The sequence below is a fragment of the Bos javanicus genome, chromosome 11 (assembly GCF_032452875.1).
Source record: "Bos javanicus breed banteng chromosome 11, ARS-OSU_banteng_1.0, whole genome shotgun sequence".
NCBI lineage: Eukaryota > Metazoa > Chordata > Mammalia > Artiodactyla > Bovidae > Bos > Bos javanicus.
The window spans coordinates 96,071,620-96,097,175 of record NC_083878.1 but is presented as its reverse complement, the minus strand read 5'-3'; the positions used below and the strand labels follow the sequence as shown (position 1 = coordinate 96,097,175).

At 44.1% G+C, this 25,556-nt stretch overlaps 1 protein-coding gene across 10 annotated transcripts in view; it reads left to right on the top strand.

Moving 5' to 3' along the window:
* Positions 1-25,556, top strand: part of MAPKAP1 (MAPK associated protein 1) — a 232,357-nt gene that overhangs the window by 161,488 nt on the left and 45,313 nt on the right. For 8 of the 10 annotated variants that reach the window (XM_061433511.1, XM_061433509.1, XM_061433514.1 and 5 more), the window contains one exon: positions 10,710-10,817. The exons of the other annotated variants lie outside the window; for them this stretch is intronic. In XM_061433511.1, the coding sequence (XP_061289495.1) occupies positions 10,710-10,817 (108 nt within the window). The remainder of the gene's footprint in view (positions 1-10,709; positions 10,818-25,556) is intronic. 10 annotated transcript variants of the gene reach the window in all.

Genomic DNA, 25,556 nt, shown 5'->3' with positions numbered 1-25,556 from the left:
CATTGACTGTAGCCCACAAGGCTTCTCTGTCCTTGGGGTTTCCCAGGCAAGAATACTGGTGTGTGTTATCACTCAGTCCGACTCTTAGTGACCCCTTGGACTGTAGCCCCCCGGGCTCCTCTGTCCATGGAACTCTGCAGGCAAGAATCCTGGAGTGGGTTGCCATTTCCTTCTCCAGGGGATCTTCCCGACCCAGGGATGGAACCTGCATGTCCTGCACTGGCAGGCGGGTTCTTCACCACTGAGCCCCCAGGGAAGCCCTTGTGGGGCAATTCAGTTTTAAATGGCGCCTTGTTGTAGTGGTTCTGTTTAACAGAGGAAACCACCACTACCCCTGAGCACCTACAAAGAGCCCATTGGCTGCGCTGGAGCTCTGGGAGTAGAGTTGGGGTTTTAACTTTTTTGTTTTTTTTTTTCCTTCTTTTGGCTGCACTTTGAGGCATGTGGGATCTTAGTTCCCAAACAGGGATCAAACCTCCACCCCCTGCATTGGAAGCATGGAGTCTTAACCACTGGACCACTGGAAGTCCTGAGTTGGATTTTTAAAAAATCCCACCCTGATCTTCAGAGCGCCCTGACTTGGGGCAAGGGGGCAGAGGAGGACAATGACAAATAGATATCAGTGCTTCTAATACAGCCTGCCCCGGGCACTGAGAGGAACACCGCCCCGAAGAGGTGATTAAAGCGCTCTTCTTAATTCTGACAGGGAGTCAGACAGGGCTGCAGAGAGGAGGGGAGCTGCCCAAAGGTGTGCCTTCCGACCCCTCTCAGGAGCCCTTCTGCGAGGCTGGGTGTTCAAGAAGAAATTTGTTCCGAAGAATTATGGTGCTCTTGCATTTTCTCCTACACAAAGAAGAAAATCTCAGCTGCACGCCCTTTCCTTTCCTCCTCTTGGCACTTTCTGATTGATGATTGGAAATGATGGCAATACATAAACTATTTTTCTTTTTATTTTATGACCTGGTAATAGCAGTAACATATTTCCAGTAAATGTTTTCTATCGCAATAAAAAAGTTGTAACAAGACTAGAAATGGGTATAGTTAAACCCTAAAGAAATCACACTTTCAGAACTGTGGATTGAGGCAGTAACTCTGTAAATCATTTAACTTGGAAAGAGGCTCCCTCCCCCCAGCAAAGTCGGGGCACGCAGATGACGCTCTCTTTAAGCACTCAGCAGATAGGTGCCCGCATGAGGGCTGAGGGGCTCTCGGTTTCAGCCCCTCGAGACCCACTGCCCACTCTCTCTTTCTCCTGGTCTCCCACCTAGTGTCTTCACTCCTTTCTGAACGGATAAATTCTCTCAACCTTACAATTCTTTTTTTCTAACCCCAAATTCAATAAGACTGTAGAAAGCTCTTCCTGGAACACAGCATAGCAGTGTGGTTAAGAGCACAAGCCTGGACTCACACACCTGGATTCTCCTCCTGGCCTCACTGTGGACACGTGGCTTAACCACTCTGCGTGTTTTCCTCCTCCATAAAATGGGCTTAGAATAGGGCCTGCCTCATAGTTTTATGATTCAGAAAATTAGTGCAGGTAAAGGACTTTGTTAAGGGCCAGGAGAGTCCTCAATGTCAGTCACTGTTGTTATACTCTAAAGGAGCAAATTGATGATTTTGTTTAAACTTGCATAGCAGTATAACAGCTGACATTTGCTGAGTGCTTATTACATCCTAGGCACTGTGTTCTGTGTAATCTTTACAATTACTCCACGAAGGTTTAGACCAACTAATTTGCCCGGTGTCACAGAGCCTTTGTAAAAGAGCCGAGATTTTAACCCAAGTCTTTTAAACTCCAAAACTCAAACTTTAACTACCCCGTGTCCACCTTCTAGGATTAGATGCTCACAACAAGAACAGGGAGGGTTACACTTTGTTCTTGCCTCTTTTTGTTTTGAACAGTGAGTTTCGGTTCTACTTGGGGATCTTAGTGTCCCCTGGCAGACAGCCTCTCACCTAGCTCTGAGGAACTGCTCTGAAGAAGTATGAGAGGAGCCAGGATACATATGAATTTTTTGGCTGCAATGTACAAGTAGTCATGTACACATCCTGGTAAAAGATTACTGCTAATCACAAAAAAACAAGAACAGATCTATCAAGATGGTTACACTTTGAATAGTTCTGTCTCACACCAGACATGTCCTCCTTTGTCTGGGAAAGATTTAAAACCAATAATGTTGAGCGCTTATGCTCTCAGAACTCCAGGGCCAGGCAAAAAGAAGCACTTTTCCCCCCCTGTTTGGAGGCAGAGTTGCCTTGTCCCCAGCTGGAGCTTGTTTAGGCTCTGTTACTCCTCAGAGGATGGATGGCTAGTGCTTCTTTGTGTCCAGTATCCTTAACGTGCTCTAAAAATTAGTCCTTCCCCAGCCTTTGTCTTTAATTTCTGGTTCTAGCTGACACCTTCATTAATGGTCCGGTGCAAGCTTTCTGTCGACGTGAAGACGACTGTGTGAAAGTGGTTTTGCTGCCCTATCAATAATGGTCATAATTTCCCCAATACTCTCATCAGCAGTGAATTGAGTCTTGCAGCAAAGAAATGGAAACCCCAGTGCCGTGGTTTTAAAGCGATTTGTCTTGTAGACGGCGTCTTATTTCAGTAAAATCAGGTCAGTGCAGCACTGCTGGGTCAGATCTAAGTCAGATACAAATTAGTTGGAGGAAATTGATCATTCCAACATTTAGGTTATTTTTAGCTTCTGTAGCTTTTTAATGTCTCTTTTTTCCCTTGTATTTACCTTTGCGTTCATAAAGCTTAATAAAGTTTAAATGTCTTCTCAGTTTCCACCAAGCCTTTGACAATAGGCAAGCATGCTATCTCCCACCCCATGATAGCAGCCTTTCTTCATAGTTTTGGGGTTCGCTCCAGTTACAACGTTGTTTGAACTCTTAAACCCACTCCTGCTCATCCTCTGGCCTGCCCCCTTTCTGGGGTTTGTTTATTGCCCACACTGGCCCCTCGACCGGTCTGTTCTTCATTGCTATTGAAAGTTAATGGGGGCAGAATTGCATTCCCAAACATTTGAACCTGAAGTGGCCAGGCCCGAACTTAGTTGATCTCTGGTGATCGGTTCAATTTAGTTACGATTTTTTGCCATTAGGCCGGGGCTGAATGATGGTGATTTGGTTGAGGCCAAATGTCTGAAGAAAATTGGCTCTCTGATAAGAGTGCTGTTATCAGAGGGGGCTACCTTCTCATTTACATTTAGATGAGTATTGATTATTTATTTACTCAGAGAAGTGAGATTCGTTTCCAATCTTATCTTTCTCGTCTCTGCTTGTCAGCAGAAAGAGAGATAGAGCTCCTGACATCAGGCCAAGATAACAGCACTTTGTAGTAAAGATAAAAGTTGGAATGGGCCTTTTTCTAGTCTTGACTGAAAGGATAAGTTTTAAAAATTAGAACTGATGGGTCATGCTTTCAAAACCTTTCCTGAAGGTTTTGCAGTTTAACTAGGCAGGAGAATTGGTTTATTGGAACAGCCTTGGTCTTTCTTCTTTTGTAATAGGAATTGTATTTAATTTGATTATATTCGGCTGTTTCACTGAGAGCAAATTGTGTATTGGCTCAGAAGAGGCTGAAGTGTGACCTTATTGTCATGTCAGCTTGTTCCTTTCTTATTATTTAAATTCTAAATGATCCAATCCAAGCCTCAGAGGGGGTATAAGCTACAGTGGTTATCACTTGAATATAATTCAGTGCTTATATTAAGATCAAACAGAAAATGATTATAGTCACTCCTACAGGAAGAGTTACAAGCGATGGAGCTGACACTAAATGCAAACATTTTAGGATAGCTGATGTTGGTTCTGAGCTTGGATATTGACAACATCAGCTTGTTGGTGATGGCTTTGGCTCAGTGAGGAACTCGGGATTCAGCCGGCCCCTGCCACAGATCAGACAAGGCTTGGCACAGCTTGCCTCTTGTGGGTCTCCCTGCCACCAGTCTTCTCAGCCCACTGTTGACAGAGCCACCAGGAGAAGTGTACCGAAATATAAAGCTGATTGTGTCACTTCCCTGCTCTGTTAGCATCTGTTGCTTATAAGAGAAAACTTAGACTTTGACCAACATTCTGGGCCAAGCCTCCTAGCCCCAGCTTCCCCTTGAACCCCCGCAGAACCCAGGCCTTTTCTCCACTGAATTTGCTCTGGGCCCCAGGCAGGGGGCTCTTCAGTATTTCCTTGCCTTTGCACGTTCTGTTCCTTCTTATAGGAATGCGCTACTTCTCCCTTCTTCTCCCGGCTCCCAGCTCCGCGTCAAGACTCAGTTCAGATGTGTCCACCTCAGAGAAGGGGCAGTTCATTGTCCCCTCTTCTGGATTCCCACAGCACCTGTCCTGACCTGGGGAAGAGCACTGGCTGGGGCTCTTTGATAGTTTTATCTGCTCATGTGTGTCCTGCCACCTCCCCCAGCCTGCAGGAGGTCAGGAATCACCGATTATTCATCTCTGTGTCTGGGACACTGTGGTTGCAGTGGGACTGAAGTGTTTCTAGGTGAATGTATGGATGGCATGGCAACATCACATATCTTTTGGTATCTGTGCTGCCGTGGTTTGTTTGATGGGGATGGTAGGTACTCATCATTTTTAGACTGTATTCTTAGGACCACAGAGACTAAGGAACTTTAGGAATCCTGGCTGCTGAGCAAGTCTCTAATCTCAAATCCTGCCCGTAGCTTAAAAGCAAGCTTGTTTAAATAGATCTGCCTGCTCTCCTACCCGTACTCCTACCTCAGACACACGTGAGAAAGGATGCGGACGTCTGCTTGATGCCAGCATTCCCCACCATTATTATCCTTTGGGATATGCCAGCATTCCCACTGTATTATCCTTTAACGGGGCTGTTAGCTTGTGACTCTGAGGCTCAGGACCTGCCTAAGCCTCCTGCAGCAGTTCCTGCTCCACCCAGCCTGTTGTAGCAGTGACAGCAGCTGCCACTGAGCCCCTCTAATCCTCACAGCACCCTTCTCAGGTACAATACGCAGAGATTGTTACTTCCCCAGAACGCATAGTGAGAGGGTACAGACACTGGAGTTTTCTATTCAAAACCCAGCCCTTCCTCTTATTTGTTCATACTTAACTTTTTCTGGCTGCAAGCAGCTCTTTCAGATTAAAGCTCCTCTTCAAGCTAAAAAATGAAAAATAACGTGAAGGCACATCCCTGAAAGTGTTCAGCCTTTTCCTTTATCATTCTCCAGATAGGTGGGCCTTCAACATGTTGTAATGTTCAGCGATAATAATGATAGGTTAATTCATTTATGTCCTACTTCAATCTGAAAAGCAGTTGGAATAGATACACTAAAGGGATAAAAAATGCATGAATTGGAAAACTCCCTGAAAGTAAAGGAAAATAAAGGTCTGGAGGTTTAACTGACCCAGAAATGCGTGTTCAGTCATCACACATTTAGTGCTGAGCTTCCTCGTAGGCAAAGGAGAAAGGAATACAGTATCAGTTAGTTGCCAGATTTATGTTAAACTGTCTAAAGGTACAAACACGCCAGTTGCTCTGAGGAACTACAGCATTTCCCGCTAGATCTGAAGGAGATTTCTTCCGTGGGTCTTTAGAAGTAAGATGCAGAATGATAGTGACGATGGTGTGGCTTCTCTCTCTTCACTCTTCAGGCTTTTGCCCTTGCTTCCCGTTGGATTTCAGCCCTCAGCTGGCCCTCAGCTGTTAAGTAAGGACATACCAAATGCTTTTACATTTCAGGCGAGGATTAAAGAAAAGGCATTGAGGAAGCTGAACTGAGCATATATCCACCATCCAACAGATACTACAGATTTCCTTCGAAACTTACATCCTAAGATGTTTGCTTTGGGTTTACAAAATCCCATAAAAATCCTGCCTGGGTATTATAACTTGGAGCCCTCCCTAAGTGCCCAGAGCAGTATTTTGTTCCTAGACCATTCGGTGACATGGTTTTACTGCAATAAATACATCATCAGAATGCCTAAGCAGGTTTTCTCGTCTCTGCAGAGTAACTGCTTCCCAGAGTCTTCCTTTTGCCTTCCTCTCTGCTGTGAGGGAAAGGGGATGGAACTCCGTGCACAGCTGTGACATTTTACAAACCTTTCCAAAGGGTGGATATTGCCTTGAAAACGATGTCGTGTTTGGTGTGAAAGAGCCTCATATTTTTATATAATCACTTCTTTGGCAAAAGTATGTTAATGGAAACTGACCTCACAGCTTGTCTTTATAAAACGGCTTTTGGCCGCTGTTTTTCCTATCCTCCTGTGTCAGCTGCCTGAAAATCAAATTAACATTTGATAGAAACTAGTGTTTGATATATAGTAGGTCTGGGTTGTTATAATCTCGATTATCATCAACAGACATTTATTAAGAACATACAAGTGAGACACTACATCCGTGTGTAATGTGTAGACCACAGGCCTGGGCAGTCTGAGGTATGAAGTCAGACTGAGTCCGCCACTTCCTGTGGGACATGGAGCAAGTTATTTAGCCTCTGTAAGTCATGATTTCTTCCTCTATAAAATGGAATTTGTACTCTTTACATCCTAAGATAATCAAGAGTGAAAGAGATGAGGTATATGAAAGGCCGACCGCAGTGCCTAGCGCATAGTAGACCTTGTTCTCTGTTACGATCTCTTCTAAAAGTTGCATGATGTGCATGACCGTGGTGGAAGCTTAAATGACACTATTAATGTTCTGTTCTAACTGCTTTATAACTATTAACTTACGGAATCCTCAGACCTATAAAGTAGTAGCTGCTAGCATTATCCCCATTTTATAGATGAAGAAACAGAGAGGTTAAGTAAGTTGGCCCAAAGTCGCAGAGCTACGTTTCTCAGCCAGAACTAGACTGGGGCAATCTGGCCCCAAGTGCGTGCCCTTCATCATCAGGCTATATTGCTTCTCATATATCCCCTGCCTCTCATTACACTGTATGACCTAAAGTTTATCAGTTCGGCCTTTTCAGAAGAAAACGTGTAAAACGGTCTTTCTCTATGAGCTGTCTTATCCAGCATTCAGGCAAGAATCATGAGAGAAATTGAGATTTGTAATAGGCGGTTTTCTATTTGGGTCCAGATCTGGAGCCTCATCTACAGCTTAACTAGCCTCCGCTCCCCAAAGTTAAGACCCATCTGTCATTTGCCAGGTTCAGAAGTGGGTTAGCAAGTTGCTCTTAGTTTTTGTGGACGACCCTGGAGAACTGAGAGCAAAAGATTATGCTCGACATTTTAGTTACTTAAAAAACTGTACATACGTAGGAATATTCTTAAGAAAGATGGGGAGAGGATCTTCCTGGACAGATGGCAGAATAAGGTCAGCCTTTATTCCTAAGGAACCTGGATAGAGCATGGGATACTTAGCACTTGGTGAATTTCACTAAAATAATTATTTCAGATCATCTATTGTAGAAATGAGTGTATAGAAACCACAAATAATTTAGAACCCAAATGAATCCACAGAGCTACCAAAAGTATATACTTAAGGTATAAACTATGGGTTTGTTTTTTTTAATATAGGTCAGTCATTTATAGTTTGTTAAAGGAAGAAAGCTTCAAAAATACATAGGCTTTGGTTACATTCCCCCATCCTGCTTCCTACTTGCGTGATCTTAGACTGGTTGCGTGATCCCTCGCTTCAGGGTCCCAGTCTGTCAAATGAGGGTAGTAATATCTGCCTCTCAGAGTTGCTGTGAGGATTTAGTAGGGTAACATATGCGGAGTGCTTGGTGTATAATGGCCACGCGGCAATTTAGAGTCGTCATGATACTAGGCTCAAGGAGAAAGTCCTCCAGCAACTTTTAGGAAACAAATTATTTTTGTAGAAAAATCTACAGAACTCAAGAAACAAGAAAGTAAATATGGAATGATGGCATTTACGGCTTAGAGAGTGATGCAGGGACCTGTGTTTAGCGATAAGGGACCCTTGGTAGTACTCCCTGCCTCCCCTGGTTTCCCTCGTCCATGTTCCCCAGGCAGCCGCAGAGACCAAAAGGAAAAAGTGTACAAAGGAGACCAGCCTGAAGTACACCCTCAAGCAGCCAGGCCTTGGCTCCCAGAAGCAGGAAGAGGGTGGCTTGCTTACTCTCTACCTGTCAGGTAGGCAAGCAGCTCTAGACACCCAAAACCCTATGTGCTGTGCTCAGAGTGACCATGCCAGGTTACAGGGTTCCTGAAGATGAAAGCATTGAGCTACATAAACAGATAAGGTCTAGTTTTGATTAAAGTATTGCAAACGAAAGACCTATTGGAGATGCCACAGTGTGTGGTAGTTAAAGTATCCTCAGAAAAATGGCATAGTAAGAAACTGGAGGACTTATAAGTAGATATAATGTTTTTAAAATGATAAATAAAAGTAGCTTTTATTTAAGTTGTTACAGGAAATTTGAAAAATACAGGAAACCACTAAGGAGAAATAAAAACAGTCATCATCGCACTCTCCAGTGTAATCACTGTTCACCTTTTGGAAGTAACCTTCCAGTACACCCCCCATTACTTTACATATATTTTTCATAATTGAAATCATCTTACACATGTTGTATTATAATTTTTCATAAACTAGCATATTACAAACATGTTTGATAAAATCAAATACTTTTGCAACATCACTTTTAATATCTTAATATCTTCATTGTATTTCACAATATTTTGTTTAACTAGCCTCCCTGTTGGAGTCTCAGAGTCGCTCAGTCGTGTCCAACTCTTTGCAACTCCATGGACTGTAGCCCATCTGGCTCCTCTGTCCATGGAGTTCTGGCAAGACTACTGGAATCGGTTGCCGTTTCCTTCTCCAGGGGATCTTCCCAACCCAGGGGTTGAACCCGGGTCTCCTGTGTTGCAGGCAGATTCTTTATCATATGAACCACCAGTTGTTAGGTCTGGGTTATTCCCATATTTGACTGTCATTAAAAAAATGAATTATTACAGCTTTGTACCCAGATTTTACTGTAAATTCATAGGAGCGAAAGTCAGTGCCTATGCACTGTGTTGCTGGGAGATACCAAGGTTGTGGGAAATTAACAGGCCAGTACTTTAGAAAGCAGCTCCCCAAGTTTGGTGGTGGCTCTCTTCTCTCTCATAGGCCGAAGCTGCCCAGGGCTGTGAAAGGTGGGGGGTTAGGGAGGAGACAGCAGCAGGTGAGAGGGCAGGGGAGAGGGGTCTTAGGACTTTCTCAACAGCTAAGTTTCCTTCAAGCTCAGCTGGGTGTGACTTCCGGTGACTACTTCCCACCAGTGAGTATGAAAGTATCCGGTGACAGCAGCAGGCAGGCTGGGTAATTGACAGATATTGGCACTGCCGGGTGATGGCTCATGGAAACTGAGAATTATCTGTATTTCCATACCTTTATTCGCTTCATGTTTTTGGAATTAAAATCGAACTGTGTAGAATGTTGAACTGCAATGCATTCTTGACCTGAATATGGTGTACTAGAATTTATCAGAACTGTATGGACTTCTAAGCATGCATGTCCTTAAATAGTCGTATGCGTCTTGAGCGTTGTTAACTTAGTGCAGGCTTAAAACCTTTAAGTAGTGTAAAAAAGGACTGAACGAATGTAAGAATTCTGATAATCAGCAGAAACGCTAGTGAAATACCAGTTAGAGAAAAGATCAAATATACCATGAAACTGAACTGCAGCTGCAGTGCTGCGGATGAACTTAGAGCATGGGAGGGGAATGGCTGGAGGTGAGTGAAAGGCCTCCAGACTGATGGAGGAGACGTGTCGGACGTGAATGAATAATCGACAAGATGACGACAGCTGAGGAACATATCTAAAAATACGTGTTGCACCTGGGAGCCCCGCAAGGCCTCTGGCGCTTCCTCAGATCTCTCCCACCTCCTGTCTGACCAGACATGCCTTTCATAGTCAAAATAATCAGACAGTTTCTTACACCTCTAATCTTTTCAATACCCATTAACAACAACAAGAGCAGTCTTTTGAATCTGATCATTGGATCGTTAGGTGTTATCTGAGAACAAGATTGTCATTTGGCTTGACAAAGAAATACATGAATAAATGCCCCATGTTTTAAGATCTTTCAGAACCCCCTTGAGATGCAGGGTAGCTAATATTTCTGGTCTTCAGTATTATTGAACCTGTGCCTCTTGTGTTTTCATAAATATTTCAACAAAACCATGAATCAGTAGCTACTATCCTTCTGTCACTATAACCCCCAAACCTGGAGTTTATTTTTTACCCTATCTGCTTTTAAAAAAATTTTTCTGCATTTTTGGGTTCTAAGCATACTTTATTTCTGCTTGTAATTGATTATTCATTATCATATAATAACTATAATGTTGTAGGAGTGCCTCCTATGAGGCAGGTACAGTACTAAGTATTTTTCCTGTGTCATCTCTAATCTTCACAATAACCCTTCAAGGTATGTGTTCCCACATTATACATCAGGAATCAGAGATTCAGGGAGGGGAGGGTACCTGCTCCTACCTGAGAAACCATTGTAGCCACAATGGTGGTTCCAAGTCAGTCCGACTCAAAAGCCTTTTACCTCTCATCTCGTTTAGGGGAGAACTGCACAAAAGTAGACCCAATAATAGAACAGACAAATATGTGAAACCTTGTGGGGTAAAAAACTCAGACTCTTCCATCTTGGATAGCTAGACCCCAAGCAGACATCAGTGTTTTCCTAATGCATTGTCAGCTTTTCACCGGTATGTGGTGTTTTCTCAATGTTCAGTTCACTGTTTCAGCCTCCTCCCCTCCTCCTGCCCCTTTGATCTTCCAGGCCCTCAGTACCGCCTGGAGAAGCAGAGCGAGCCCAACGTCGCCGTGGACCTGGAGAGCACCTTGGAGAGCCAGAGCGCCTGGGAGTTCTGCCTGGTCCGCGAGAACAGTACGTTGGCCTCCTCGCTCCATGTCCGCTTTGTCCGTTGCAACATGCTCACCAGTCCCGTGTCTGGGAACGCTCAGTGGTCTGGCCTCCCTAGGCAGATTTGAAGTGACTGTTTTCCAAAGCAGACCTCAGCCTTCACGCCAGAAGCGTAATCCCAGTGTGAAATGATTGATTTCATGCTTTTTGGTAAAGAGTCTGCATCCTGCTTGGCCCTCTGTGATTAATATTTAATCTGTTAAACTGTTGTGTTCCTAAATTAGGAACAGTCCTGGAAACGGCTTAGAAATGTAAGGCCTTTTCTGTGGCAAAAGCTATTTTGTATATAAAGCATCTGGCCCTGTCGATATCACTGGTCAGTCATCAGGTTTAGAAAATTCTGACCATTTTCATACTCTTGGCTGGAGGCAGCATAGGGTGGTTCCTAGTGGTGTGTAGAAAGCCTCTCTGCTGCTGCTGCTAAGTCACTTCAGTCGTGTCCGACTCTGTGCGACCCCATAGACGGCAGCCCACCAGGCTCCCCCGTCCCTGGGATTCTCCAGGCAAGAACACTGGAGTGGGTTGCCATTTCCTTCTCCAAGAAAGCCTCTTTAAATTTTAGTTAATTTCTTTCCTTCTCTTTAGAATTTCAGATTTGTGAATTTTGGCCATTCCTCTCCACTGTACCCCAGTTGACTTAAGGAGCAACATGTGGAGACTGATCTCAGCAGCCAACTCGCCCTCATTCCTGGTTCATTCAGGGCTTTCACACTCTCACACAGGCAGTTTCTTCTTTGCTCTGGTTAACTTTCTCATCCTTCTTCTCAGTTTAAATGTCACCTTAAAAGAGGCCACCTGTGATCTCCCTGTTCCCTCATTGCCTAAACCCCATCCATCCCTCACTTGGGTCCCCAGCTATATTCCATCATAGAACATACTACTTTTTCTTCATGGCATATATTTCTGTTTATAATTATCTATTTTTCCAAATGAATGATTGATGTCTGTCTCTCCCACTGCACTGTCAAGTCTTTGAGGGTATACCTGATCCATACCAGACTGACCTGTATTAATTCACCTAATATTCACTCATCACCCATTTTGGGCCTTGCGCTGTACGTTGGAACTCTGTAGTGGATTCTGTCTCAAATTGTTGACTTCTTGTTATTTGAATAAGATAAAAGATTATTTGTTAGGATATTGGTATAGACTTTGGATATATAACACTTAGATATGCAAAAAAATTTCAGATAACAAAGTTTAATGAAAATTTTTAGCCTCCCTTCTCTCCCCTAATTCCTCTACAGGAGACAACGGTTGTTCCCAGTGTCTTTGGTATCTTTCCAGGGATCATCTAAACATATGCAAACATATTCTGTATATGTGCATGAATACACCCACATAAAGACATATATATATATATATACACACATTTGGGATCCCTGATAGTTTAGCTGGTAAAGAATCCGCCTGCAATGCAGGAGCCCCCAGTTCAATGCCTGGGTTGGGAAGATCCCCTGGAGAAGGGATAGGCTACCCACTCTAGTATTGTTTGGCTTCCCTTGTGGCTCAGCTGGTAAAGAATCCACCTGCAGTGTGGGAGACCTGGGTTCGATCCTTGGCTTGGGAAGATCCCCTGGAGAAAGGAAAGGCTACCCACTCCAGTATTCTGGCCTGGAGAATTCCATGAACTGTATAGTCCATGGGGTCGCACACGTATTTCCCCCTTTTAGCAACAAATGGAAAAAACTGTCATCAGTGCTCTACATTTTTCTTTTATCATTTTAACAATGTATCACATAGAGAATACTCCATATGTTGCATCAATCCATATATTGTTCCATATATAAATTTACCTCTTTCTAATTGCTGTATAGTATTTCACAGTATGCTGTGATTCCAAATTAAATGTGGTTTGGGGTTTTGGGGGTTTTTTCTTTGAGGATAAGGTGCAGCTTTCTTCTACTGGGGAAGAAAAGCTATAAGGATTGATGGATAAAGTTTTGAAATCTGGTCTCTTGTTCTTACTCTACTTCCACTTCCAAGTATGAGCATAGTCTTAATTAAGTTGTATGACCTCTGTTAGCCTCAGCACCCCCATCTTAAAGAATTCACAAAGTCCTTTCAAAGCTTGCCTTTGAGTCAAAATCACTTTGTTAGTGAAAGAAGACCATACCAGCATGTACAGAATGTGCCAGGTAGTCAGTGGTTTGGAATCAATGGAATATTATAACTAGTCTCTGTAAAATGGAAGTAAACTATAAAAACTATTTCTTCTTTTTTGTAGAAAAGATTTTTTTTAATTTTAAGTAGAAATTTTAATCAGGAATGCATATTGTTCCCCAGTAGCTACCTATTAAGAAATTGTACTGAGACAAAGAAAAATGTTTCAGAAACAAAATTTTTTTCGCTTCTGTCACTGTATTTGATCAGGACAGGCTTGCTATCCTTAAAGCCATTTTAGAAGTGAGCTAAATTATAAGCATCTATCATGCAGTGTTTAAGGGAATACGCTGTCAAGCCAGACCCTCAGTTCACATTCTGGCCTTGCCACTAACTGGCTGTGTGACCTTGGACAGCTTACTTAACCTCTCTTAGGTAGTTAATTTACCCTCATAAGGTTGATGGGCAGATTCATAAAGCTCTTAGAATGGTGCCTGGGACATAATAAAACACTCAATAAATATTAACTGTAATTAATAAATAACAGAAGAGCAGCATTCCATGGCTCATAAAGCAGATGAGGCAAGGATGTGGCAGTCTGAAGCACTAGAACTATCTGGGCCCTCAAGGAGGTATGTGGTTGGGGGAGGGAGTGATGCGGAATGGAGGGGAAAGGGAGAGCGGGGGCCAGGGCCAGTGCGGAAGTCTGTGTCACGGGACCAGAGAACTTAGAAGCAGGGTGCTTTCCGGCACCTGTGCTTTGGTGTCCCAGAGGAGGTACACCTATAAGGAAAAGCATTTGATTGAGAAGACTGCATAAGAGCAGGTATAAGCCTTTCAGATTTCCTTCCTTAGAGGGACAGGGCATGGCTTTTTTTATACCAATCACATCAAAAGATCTTTTTAAATTATTCAGACCTGCTGCTGTAAGGCCTCATGTGATACATTTTGCTCCCTCTTATATAATCGTCACAACCACCTTTCAAGATGCTTTTCTGATTGTAGAGAGGGGTTGTGACTTGTCCAGTGTTAGCTAGTCACTAAGTGATGAAGCAGAATTCTAAGTCAACTGTCTGATTCTAAAGCCTACCCTGAGATTGTTGATACAGCAACCTAAATTTTCAATCCTAAGAAGGGTGATGACAATCGTCTTTATGTACTATAAGAGAGAAGCTTGCAAATGAAGCTAACATGACAAGAGTTTCTGCCTAGGGACTGAGAGGCAACATTTGTGCTTGGATCTTGGCCTAAATAAGAAAGTGACAAGCCAAAGTCCTTGAGCTTTCCAGTTTGGATTCTAGTCTGATAATCTACTGCATCCTTCAGCCAACTGTCTGCTCGAAGCTGGAATAAGACCAGAAGGAAGCCTGAGTACATTATAGAGAGGATGTAACATTAGAAGATTTCCATTCTTGTCCAAGTGCCTATATAAATCCTGGCACCAGACTGAACTTCAGTTTCCTTTTCTACCAAACGTTGCCAGCCACCTTTCCCTTTACCCACTGATCTTACATGGGAAGCCATCCAGAGCCTTAGAAGAAAGATGCCACTTATACCAGCTTATTGTTTCCACAGCTTTAAGAGAGAAACTTGGAAAGTTCCCATCATCAGGGCTAAAATAGACCTGAAATTGAACCGGATTTATGGAGTACCACAAAGCGTCAGACACTGTGTCTTCCCTGTTTTATCGCTCACTGGTCTGCCCGTATGGCAGTTCAGCGTAGTACTTAAAGCATGGTGTTTAGAATGAGGCAGACCTTAGCTGGACACTGCCACCTCTTACATCAGACAAATCAGGTCACCTCTCTGAGCCTCAGCTTCCTGTGTAAATGGAAGTGGTTGAATCCATTTCACAAGGTTGTTGTAAGGATTAAATGAGATAGAGGTGCTGTTATTCTTAGACTTCTGTGGTCATCATCTTTGGGCTTCCGAGGTAGCTCAGTGGATAAAGTATCTGCCTGCCAATGCAGGAGATAAGGGTTCGATCCCTGGGTCAGGAAGATCCCCTGGAGGAGGAAATGGCAACTCACTCCAGTATTCTTGCCTGGAGAATCCAGTGAACAGAGGAGACTGGTGGGCTGCAGTCCATGGGGTTGCACAGTGTTGGGCACAGCTGAGCAACTAGGCACGCACGGTCATCATCTTTATGTTACAGGAGAAGAAACTAAGGCTTTAAGAAGGTGATTTGCTCATGGTCACATGAATAATAATTAGGGGACCTAGAAAAATGTGTCTTCTGTCCACTAAGTCTAGTGAAAGAGCTGAATCTAATTGTTTCCTTAAAGAAGTTGCATAGAAAGAAGATTCTTTAAATACCTGTTTAATCTCCTTTGCTCTCCTTTTCTTTTCAAGGAGACCTTCCCTTATTTCAATGCCTTAGTGAAGTCTCCTTTATTTAAGGCTGCCCTGAGGAAGAGCTTCACCTCGAGGTGGGCAGACCCTCAGATAGCTGGACTGTGACAGAGGAGCGTGTCTCAGGGTCTCAGTTTGTGGGAGTCCTCTTTCACCTCCTCAGTTTCCCCTTGAAGACCCAGGAAAGAAGGCACCTCCTTCTCAAAGCCGCCGCAGCCCGCCTGGTCGCCATTCCCTGGGCTCTGGTAGAGTCCTTCTCCTTACCGCTATCTGATCACTGATCCCACTAGATGGATTTCCCCACTCCCACACTGGACTGTGACCACTCAGCCCCGCCCAAAGGGCAGAGACTGGATTTGAGTTCCCCCTACATCTCAGTGCCCGTGGCCAGATGTGGTTCATTCCTCAGGAGGGAAGGGAGCCTTTTGAGACCCCAGCATCTCCAGGTTACTTCCTGGGGCTCCAAGGTACAAGTGTGTGATGACATTTAAAAGGAACTTGGGTTTTGCGTGAGCATCTTTAGATATGAGAGTTTCATCATCTTTAGGTTCTTGGGGTTTTCCCTTCCCCGCTGCCCCCATCAACGTGCTCAGTCGTGTCTGATTCTTTGCGACCTCATGAACTGTAGCCAGCCAGGCTCCTATGTTCATTGGCTTTCCCAGGCAAGAATCCTAGAGTGGATTGCCATGCCCTCCTCCAGGGAATCTTTCTGACCCAGGGATCGAACCCACATCTCATGTCTCCTGCACTGGCAGGCAGGTTCTTTACCACTGGCATCACCAACTCCCATCAATATTACTCAATAAAAAAACAACTGCAGACAGTGAATGACTGCTTATACTGGTGTTTCCGCCGCCTCTTCTTGGTGCGTATTCTTAGCACACCAAGTGCGCTCTGTGCCAGCCCTGGAGACTCCCTCGGGGTTCTCCTTGGCTTCTGGAGGGTTTGCCTTCTTCAGTTACAAATGACTAATCTCTCCAATTTCTATCATGTGACTTAAGTACCAGGGCTTTAAGCCTCTTTTATTATACCACAACAGCAGTCCTCAAAAGCAGGAGGAAAAAAAAAAAGTGATCCTGCAAATAAACTCTTATTTACAAATGGTAATGACTTGTGGTGTTCGTGGTACATATTTTAGGTTGAATTACTGCTGAAAGCCGATTACGTGTCTGCCTCTGGTGGGCGGAAACGTGTTCCCTGTAAGGAATTTTCTGTATGGGTGAGAATTTTTTCAAGTAGATATTGGATAATAGCTCCCTGCTTGCTGCACACTAACAGAATTTAAATGAAACAGACACGGTATCCCCGAGGCCAGAATACCTGTGTCTCCGCCTCTTGCTGTCTAGTTGCCTTGAGCTGGTTGGCAGTGTGTTGTAGAGGAAAGGCAGGATGTTTGGGGCCCCAGCGTGTCCTTAGGCAAGCCCTCCTCTGAGCTCCATTTCCCTATCTGTAAAACCCAGTGGGAATCCCTTCCCTGTGGAGCTGTTTTAAGGATTAAATGAAATTGTGTGCATTAAAAGCATGTGGTAAAGTGCAGTGCCCAGTGCGAGTCCTGGCCACTTGCTGTGTTTGTGCGTCCAGACACCCCGCCTAGTCTGCAGTTGTGAGTGGTAGTCTTTTACCTCCCTGTCGTTCCTCTTCTCCCTCTAGATTCTTAGACTTCCTGTGGGCCCGTTTGGGCAACAGCCAGCACCGAGGGTGCGTGATCCCTAGGGCAAAACACAGTGCTGATCTGAACTGGAAACAAGTGTGTGCCCTGTCCACACCGACTTCTTCAGCAGTGAGTGTCTGCCTTGTGCTCTTTGGGCTGAGAAATTCCACATAAATTGCATTTTCACTTCCCCCCTCTTTGTTGAAAGTCCCCCCCTCCTTTTCATTTTATCATTAGGTAGTAATTAGTATTCAAGGGAAATTGGTCTTAATATATTAAAATTGGTTAAGTGCATTTAGACCTGTACCACAGCCAATGTCTTATTGGAAAATGTAATTGGGGACTCTGTGTATGTAATTAATTGAATTACAATTAAGAACTTTCATTAAGCGATACACTGGTACATTAGAGCAGTGTGGAAACATGTTTGATGAGCCACAAAGCCCGTACGGGCTCTAAGTGAGGGCACAGAGATTCGTGTCCCTCTGGCGGGCTCCTGGCCCTGGAAGCTGCCCTGCAGCCCCTGCCTGATGGTCGAGTGACGCAGCAGGTGACATTTCTGCAGCGACTCCCCTGATGGGAGGTGGGATTCTTCCAGCACGCGTGCCCTCATTCTGACTCTGGAGTCGGAGAGATGCCTCAGTGCTGATCAGTTGTTCCAGTTCTTAAGATATTTTGTCTTGTAAATTGTCCAAAATACCCAGACTCTCTAGAAGACTCCATTACTTTTCTTGTGTTTTGAACAGGGACAGACACAATAGAAGAAGAGGAAGTGAGGGGAATCCGGTCATCATCCTAACTTCCAGGCAGACCTGTAATGAGCAAGTGGTTCAGACCTGTGCATGTCATGATTGATCCTGTATAGGCCTCACTCTGGACATATATTTGCTCATTCATCCTCCAAACATAGATGGCCCCTCCTCTGGGCCAGTCACTGTGCTGGGAGAGTACAGAGGATACACAGCCCACACATCATGGAGTTCACAGCTGCTCCAAGTGCTGTGAGGGGGTGAGAGTATATAGGAGGGCTCAAGCTGGTGAGAGTAGGCCAGAAAGCTTCCTTGAGGAAGAATGAAAAGGAGTCATTCAGATCATGAGTATGAAGAATGTTCAGAAGCCAAGGGACTGCTTCTCCAAAAGTCTTGAGAAAGAGCTTGGTGTGCTTGAGATGGTGTATTTGAATGGAGTGGAATGAAAGAAGCAGGGGAGCGTGTGCTGAAAGATGAGAGCGGGGACCAGACAGGAGCTTGGACGCAGAGCTTAAACCTCCCCCCCACCCCTGGCCTCCATGATCCACTCTTTTTAGCAATTCTGCAAACCTGAATCGTTTCCTTCTGATCACCTCATAAAACAAGATTATCCTGATTTATTGAGGGTCTGAAATCTCCCTGTGGAAAGGCTCTGACTCCAAGAGCTTAATCAATTAGGCAGTGACAGCACGGATCCCTACCTGGTTGCACCACGGCAAATTCAGTGAAGGCTATATCCTACTGTATGATCCTGGAGGCTTTGGAGAGATTACTACACGGGGCATGGGAGTGCGCATGTGTGTGTTACAGTATATCACCTATTGATTATTTTTTAGAGACCAGCAAAAATGACTAGTAGCCAAAGGGAAGTGTTTAATAGAAGAGAAGTTTGGGGCTTATGAGTCTTTGGGGACTTAAAAGGACTTTGGGAAAAAAATGTGATGGATATAGAATGCTAAAGGAGAGTTTTTTCTCCGTGACTCACTCATGTACTAGCTTTGAGTCTTACCTGAGGAGAGAGAGTTAGGTTTTATCCCTGATTGTACTAGCAAAGCCAGGCATAGTTGTATTCTCCTTAGATACTGTTATGGCCCATGAACTTGTACATTCCCAGTCCCCCTAAGGAACATTTTTTACCCAAGGGGTTATGTGGTGGTTAAGGGCACAGTTTTGCAGTTAGGGGGGTTCCTGTCCTAACTCCAGCTGATGTTAGTTGTATGACTCTACTAGCAGGATGACTTTCTGAGCCTTGTTTTTCTCACTTGTGCAAGGAGACTATTAGCCAACTTAAAGGAGCATTGAGAAAATGAAGTGAGATAATGTAAGTGCCGAGCGTAGTATCTGCCATGTAGTAAGCACTCAGTAAATGTTCGCTGCCACTGGAGTTGTTGCTGAGGCAGGGTCCCTGCCAGGTAAGGCGTCTGAGTGGAAAAGTAGGATTGGTGTATCAGGTTTTAGTAACCGAGGTAAAACTCAAGGGATGGTGTACAACTCAGATACTAGCCACCAACAGCATTTATTGAGCATCTGCTCTGCACTCTATAGGGTGGAATGTTCTTGCCCTCAAGGAGCCCATAGTCCAGAAAGGGAGTCCAGATACTTATCATGTAAGACACTTATCATGAAAGCCTTCAGCGAAGGGTGACAGGATTTCAGGGAAAAGATCAGGAAAAGACTCCATGTGGATTAGACTTCTAAGTGTATAAATTTTAGAGTGGAAAGGACATTCTGGCCAGATAGTGTAACTGGAACAAAATCCAGTTTGGCTGAAGCCGGCATTGTTCTATCTGGGGAGTAGCAGTAAGGCTACAAGATAGAATGGGGCAGAAGGTAGCTTGTTTACTCTTCAGTCATTTGCATAACAGTATTTTACTGCATGTCAGGTCCTGCTCTCTGAAGACTTTTCCCCTCCACCCACACCGTTTTATTTTCCACCACTCGCCTTCACAGACTCTTTGCACCAGCCAAGTGCGAACCCTGCTGCCATCCTCCAGTGATCCCAAAGCACGAGCACAGCTTCTGGCACACGGTTGGTGCTGGGTGACTGGGAGGAAGGGTCACCAGGGCCATCATGCTGCAGAGAGTGTACATATGAGCTACTCTGCTGCTTGGTCACTCAGTTGTGTCCAACTGCCTGCTAGCCCACCAGAGACTTCTGTCCATGGAATTCTCCAGGCAAGAATACTGGAGTAGGTTGCCATTCCCTTCTCCAGGGGATCTTCCCAACCCAGGGATCGAACCCAGGTCTCCCACACTGCAGACAGATTCCTTACCATCTGAGCCACCAGGGAAGCCCACAAGTAAGAACTTAGCAGAGGCCACTGAACTTCGGTTGAGCTCTAAAGTTGGCGAGGATCTTTTTGGAGATGAAAGATAGAAGTTGCTTTAACTTCTAACTGGATGAGGCCTTTTAGATTTGACCTGAGACTCACTGAATCATAAAACGAAGTTTGATGTTCCATGTAGTTTGTGTCCAGGAACATAAGACATCTGCTGGAGGCGTACATCAAGTTCATCTGAGCTTTAATTTAATCGTTAGTGCTCATTTGTCTGAAAGAAAGTTATGTATGTACTGCCTCTAAGTGTCTCCCTCAGCTCCAGTGAAATCATGTAGTATACGAAAACGCTTCTTAAACAATATTAGTTGTAATTAGCCTTGATCTGACACCTGGCAGGAAGCCTGTTACTCTAACAGTGTGCGTACAGGCTCTCTGTTTGTGGTTGTTGTCAGGGATGTAACACAGGTACAGAGCTGTACTTGCACTTTTCTTTCCCATCATGGTTGTCCAGATGGGTGTCCAGGGACAATGAGGACGTGGCGTAAGAACCAATACAGGCAGCAATTCCCAAACTTTTTGGTCTCAGGACCTCTTTATATGCTTAAAAATTATTGAGACCCCAAAGAGCTCTTGTTTATTGGGTTATCTCTGTATTAGGAATTAAAAACTGAAAGATTTTAAATTATTTATGAATTTATTAAAAACAGTGGTAAATCCATTATGTGTTAACATAAGTAACATGTTTATTAAAATTTTTTTAAATAAAAATATTTTCTTATAAAAATGTAATGATAAAAGCAACACTTCTATTTTGGCTTGGGTTTTTTTTTTTTTTTTTTTTCTTTTCTTTTCTCTGAAAAGCATTTATTTTTGTACCATGAGGAAGATAAGTTATTGACTAATCTTCTGAACCAATGGGCAACTGTTTTCTGTTTTTGCAAATTGCTGTAATGTTTGACTTGGAAGACACCAGGATTTTCATACCTACTTCTGCATTCAGTCTGCTACAACACGTTATTTTGGTTGAAATAGTCACAGAAAATTTGGCTAACATAGATCCATTGTTGGAAAAGAGGAGAGTATTTCAATAGCCTTTTCAATAAGGGTGCATATGAATTTTTGTTACTCTACCAAAACTCAAGTGGTAGTTACCTAAAGGTTGGTTGCAATGTGGAATCAGAAACGTTATCAATGAACTTCTTATTACCTTGTGCACTTCCAAGAAAATAGGTATAAAAGGGCAACTCATGTCTTACTGTCATTATTATGAAAATAGTATTGAGGTTATAGACCCCCGCCCCGACCCCCCCCACCCCCGCCGCTCCAACTTCCTTCACCACGCTGGGGGCCCTGAGCTGACTTAGAGGTGACAGTTACCCACACCTTAATCCCTGTCCTTGCTACTGCTCATAGGAGCGTGGTGACTCGGGAGGGGAAGAAGGGACAGGGGTCTTGACAGATCTGTCCCAGCTCTGTCTCTTCCCAACAGCGGAACCTTGGGCAAGCTTCTGGCCCGCTCCGGACCCTGAGTGCCAGAGTTCGGTTCGACTCTGTGTCTCTGAACGCAATGTTCCAGGTTCTTTGCGGTGATGCCAAGCCCCAAGGCCACACCTTAGCCCTCGCGCGCTCTCGCCTCCTCGCTCTTCCTTTACCTTCCCTTCTCCCCTTCCTTTTGCCCCTTCTTCCCGAGCCTGGTTTTGCCTTTGAGACAAGTGCTGCTCCTTGTTTCCTCTTTCCTGGTTCCTTACTCCAGGCACCTCAGCTCCTTCCTCTCCCAGACTTTCTGCTTGTCCCTCGGTGCTTTCCGTATCCTGAAAGTGCTCTCTGTCATCCTTCCAGAGCCTGTTGTCAGTCCGTTTGAGCTCCAGTGCTCAAGTCACTTTTAGGCCCCACCCCAAAATTTGATCTATCACAATACATCTTTGAGTTATTGCAGCCCGAGCGTTTTGACACGATACATTATGGTAATCCATGGCACATAGAGACGTGAACACTCCCGACTTTGACAAAATGCGGTGTGAAGTCTTTGAAGGCACCATTACAATTTATCTTGTCATTCACGAGGAGACCCAGTTCAGCATTAATGTAGATGAACACAGTGTGGCTTTTGTTTCGTTTAATTGCTTGTGACCTTTTTAATTGCTAATTTAACAAAATACCAAAGGGTTATATTTCAATTAAATTAACAGTTTGGGGAGTGGTTTTTTAATGTTTATTTTTAACATATTTGGGTTCTATTTTTTTTTACTTCGAGTAGATAAACATGTCTTCTCTTAACAGAAGTAGTTTTGAAATGTGAAGTTGATCGTACAGTAGTATTTTTTAATATGCACATGGTGCAGTGCCAGACATCTTTCATGTGTGGTTGGACTCATGCCTTTCCAGAAGGATCCAGACAGTAAAGGTGTACATGCAAATTCAGAACTTGTCCGGCTAAAAAAAAACTAAAACATGCTTTTGGTGTAGCAGTCTGCTTCAGATGTGTGCCTTTAGATGGTGTGTCTGCCGTGTGCATCATCGGGGACGTCTCTTGGCCTTGGCGTGTTTTCTTGGTACCCTGTAGTGAGTTTGTAAGCTCCTGAAGATCAGGAACCCTGCCTTCTCCTCAAAAGTGTCCCTTCCCAATCCAGCACGCTGCAGGCACGGGGACAGTAGTTAGAGGTTGGATGACTGACTGATCTGTACACACACACATGCCCCCTCCAAGCACAGGCACTCCTGAGCCTACTTTGAGAAGTGGCACCAGAGTTCCAAGAACAGAGGCTGTTCTCATTCAGCAGAAAAACCTGCTTTAGGGTAAGTGCACGTGTCAGAGGTGAGTGCAGGGCTGTTCCTTCCTTCTCCACTTCTCCAGTGCAGATACCCTTCTGATCATAAACGTAAACATGCCCCTTGTCAGCCAGGGCCAGGCTCAGAACTCACCCAGGTATCAAGAGGACTTAAACCCCCAAATGGGGTATGAATTTACACTGTCAGAGAGTAGAAGGTCAGTGCGAGAAGCATTAGTGCGTTGAGCCAGCTCCAGCTATCTACGTCTTGAACAAAATTAATACGAGGAAATTGACAAGCCCTGCTGGTTATTCCATAGCTTTAAGACCTCTACTAAAATCCTATCATCTCATCTGCCCATTATTAACATTTCAGCAAAATATAAAGTTTTCATTAATCTCCCACAGCAAATTTAGGAGTGAAAACTGGCACTTGTTTGAGCTTTTAGGACTACATTAGCTGGTGTATTAAACAAAATGTGTCATTCTTCAGTAGCTTCTGCAAGAAGCTAAATCAATTTCCAGCCATATTTATGCACCACTTTATCTAAAAGCATCTGAATTATCATTTACAGCTAAGATGCTTTATTAGCAGCTGGCATTGAAATTGCTCAGTAAAAAATTATATGTCACGTTATAGTAATTTTTAAATTGGTTTTAATCCAACATCATAAAATGTAAAACTCTTAAGTATGGTTTTTTAAAAAAATAATTGGCATTTTAGCATAAATGGACTGTTACCTCTTTCCAAATCAAATACCTCCAATATTTAGAAAATACTAATTAGTAAAGAAAACAGAAGTTCTTGAGCTAGGCTGTATCTAATAATGGCATTTTTCTCAGAAAAGATGGCTTTCAGTGATTTAAAACATGAAAGGATTTTAGTATTTCTCCAAAATTCTCAATTTAGGAGGTTCTAAAATAAAAATAAACACAACTTGGCAGTTCTGTTTTAGTAAAAGGTATATTTAGAGAAAGTGAATAACTATTCAATACTTTAATTTCTCCTCTTGGCTTGGAATGTGGATATTACTAGGGAAACCATATGATCACAGCATCTCTGTCCAAAATCACAAGTGCTCCAGAGAAAGGGGGCAGGGTTACCCAGTGGGCCTTGCAAAGGCTGAATGCCACTGTGCCCATCCTAGCAATGTGAGGTTGGTTAAGTCGCGAAACCTCTCTGATCCCGAGGATATAGTGTTTAGTATTCATCCAGTAGATTGCTATTGAGCTCTTGCTTTATTCTGTACTTGGTAGCACTAGCGGGGTCTGGGCGATGGTGTTTAATAAAGCAATCACTCTGTCTCTGCTCTTGGGGTTACAGTCTAATGGCAGAGACGGGCGATTACTATCTGTGATAAATAACCTGAAGGGAAATGCAGGGTGCAGTGACAGGAGGAGCTGAGGTAGACTCAGGCTTCCTTGGTGTGTCGCTTGAGCTAAGCTCATCAGAGGGATGGGGAGGAGGCCTAGAGGAACAGGCCAGGAGGGAGCAGAAAGGGGAGAAGGGTGACCTGGGCAGAGAGGTCAAAATGTGGACCATGTCCCAGGCATCCAGTGACTGGTGAGGCTTAAAGATGAGACTGCAGCCTTTCTGAGGGGAGCACGTCGTTGTAGGTGCTAGGATGGTCTAGGCTGGCAAGAGTTGTCGTGTTTGAAAATAGAACATCCAGTTCCTAATAAATCAGTTCAATGTGAAGGCATCAGAAGCCAGCTTTGACTTAAAAGCCTGCCCTGTGAACAATAACTGTGGGAAGGAAAGTGTGTAATTGGCAGGCATAATAGAATTTTCCAGTTTTATGCCCAAACCTAGAGTTTTACATCCCTCCAACCCTGTGCCAAGGAGTTCTCTGTTTCCCTGTGGGCCCAGCTCTGGGTTCTCATCACAAGGCCTCGGGCGCCCCACTCTGGTTGGCCTTTTCTAGACAGGTGCGTCCTCCCCCCAGCAGCTGCGCATTCAGAGGACCACATTCCAGACTTGGGAGTGGGGGGCGGTGACAAGAGTTCCAAAGCCTTGGCTTCTTCATCTGTACGACATGAAAATTCTAGGAACTACCTGCCAGGTTGTCTTGAGACTTGAATGCATGTGTGAAGTACTCGGCGCCATGCCTGATGCATGAGTACTCCCATGTACTATTAATAGCTGTCATCATTATTATTGATTTATTTGTTTAGCAAAATTTAATGAGAGCATGCCAGTTGCCTGTCCTGCATGCAGGAGAAGATGTAGAGATCAATAAGAAACTTCCCTGATCCTCACAAAGGTCCCAATTTAAGAGCAACCACTCAACAGTTCTAGTGCAAGGCTGGACGTGATCCACTGTGACAAGGGAATAAAAGTAACCATGACTGCTGTTTATTACGTGTGTTGTATGTTAGATTCTTTCAGTACATTTTGATATTCTATGGATGGCAGAGTCTAGGGTTCAGAGAAATAGTCACATGTCCAACATTATTCTTGGAGACAGAGCCAGAAGTTGAGCCCAGGTCTTCCTGGCTCCAGAGTCCAGTATAAACCAGCTGCTGTGGAGTTCAGGGAGAGCTGGAGTCTGACTAGCCTGGGCAGAGTTTTGACAGAAGGGATGTTCTGGGCCAAGAGCACCACATGAGCAAGGGCCCAGAAGCAGAGAAACCTGAACCTGTACACAGTCTGAGGAGTTTGAGAATTGCTTAGAGAAGGTATGTGTGAAAAGTGACAAGTGGGAAGCTTTTGTTTCAGTAAGACTGGACAGCCTTGATTGCTTGACTGAAAAGAGTGCGCTTCATTCAGGAGGCTTTGGGAAGCCAGGGAGGATTTCTGA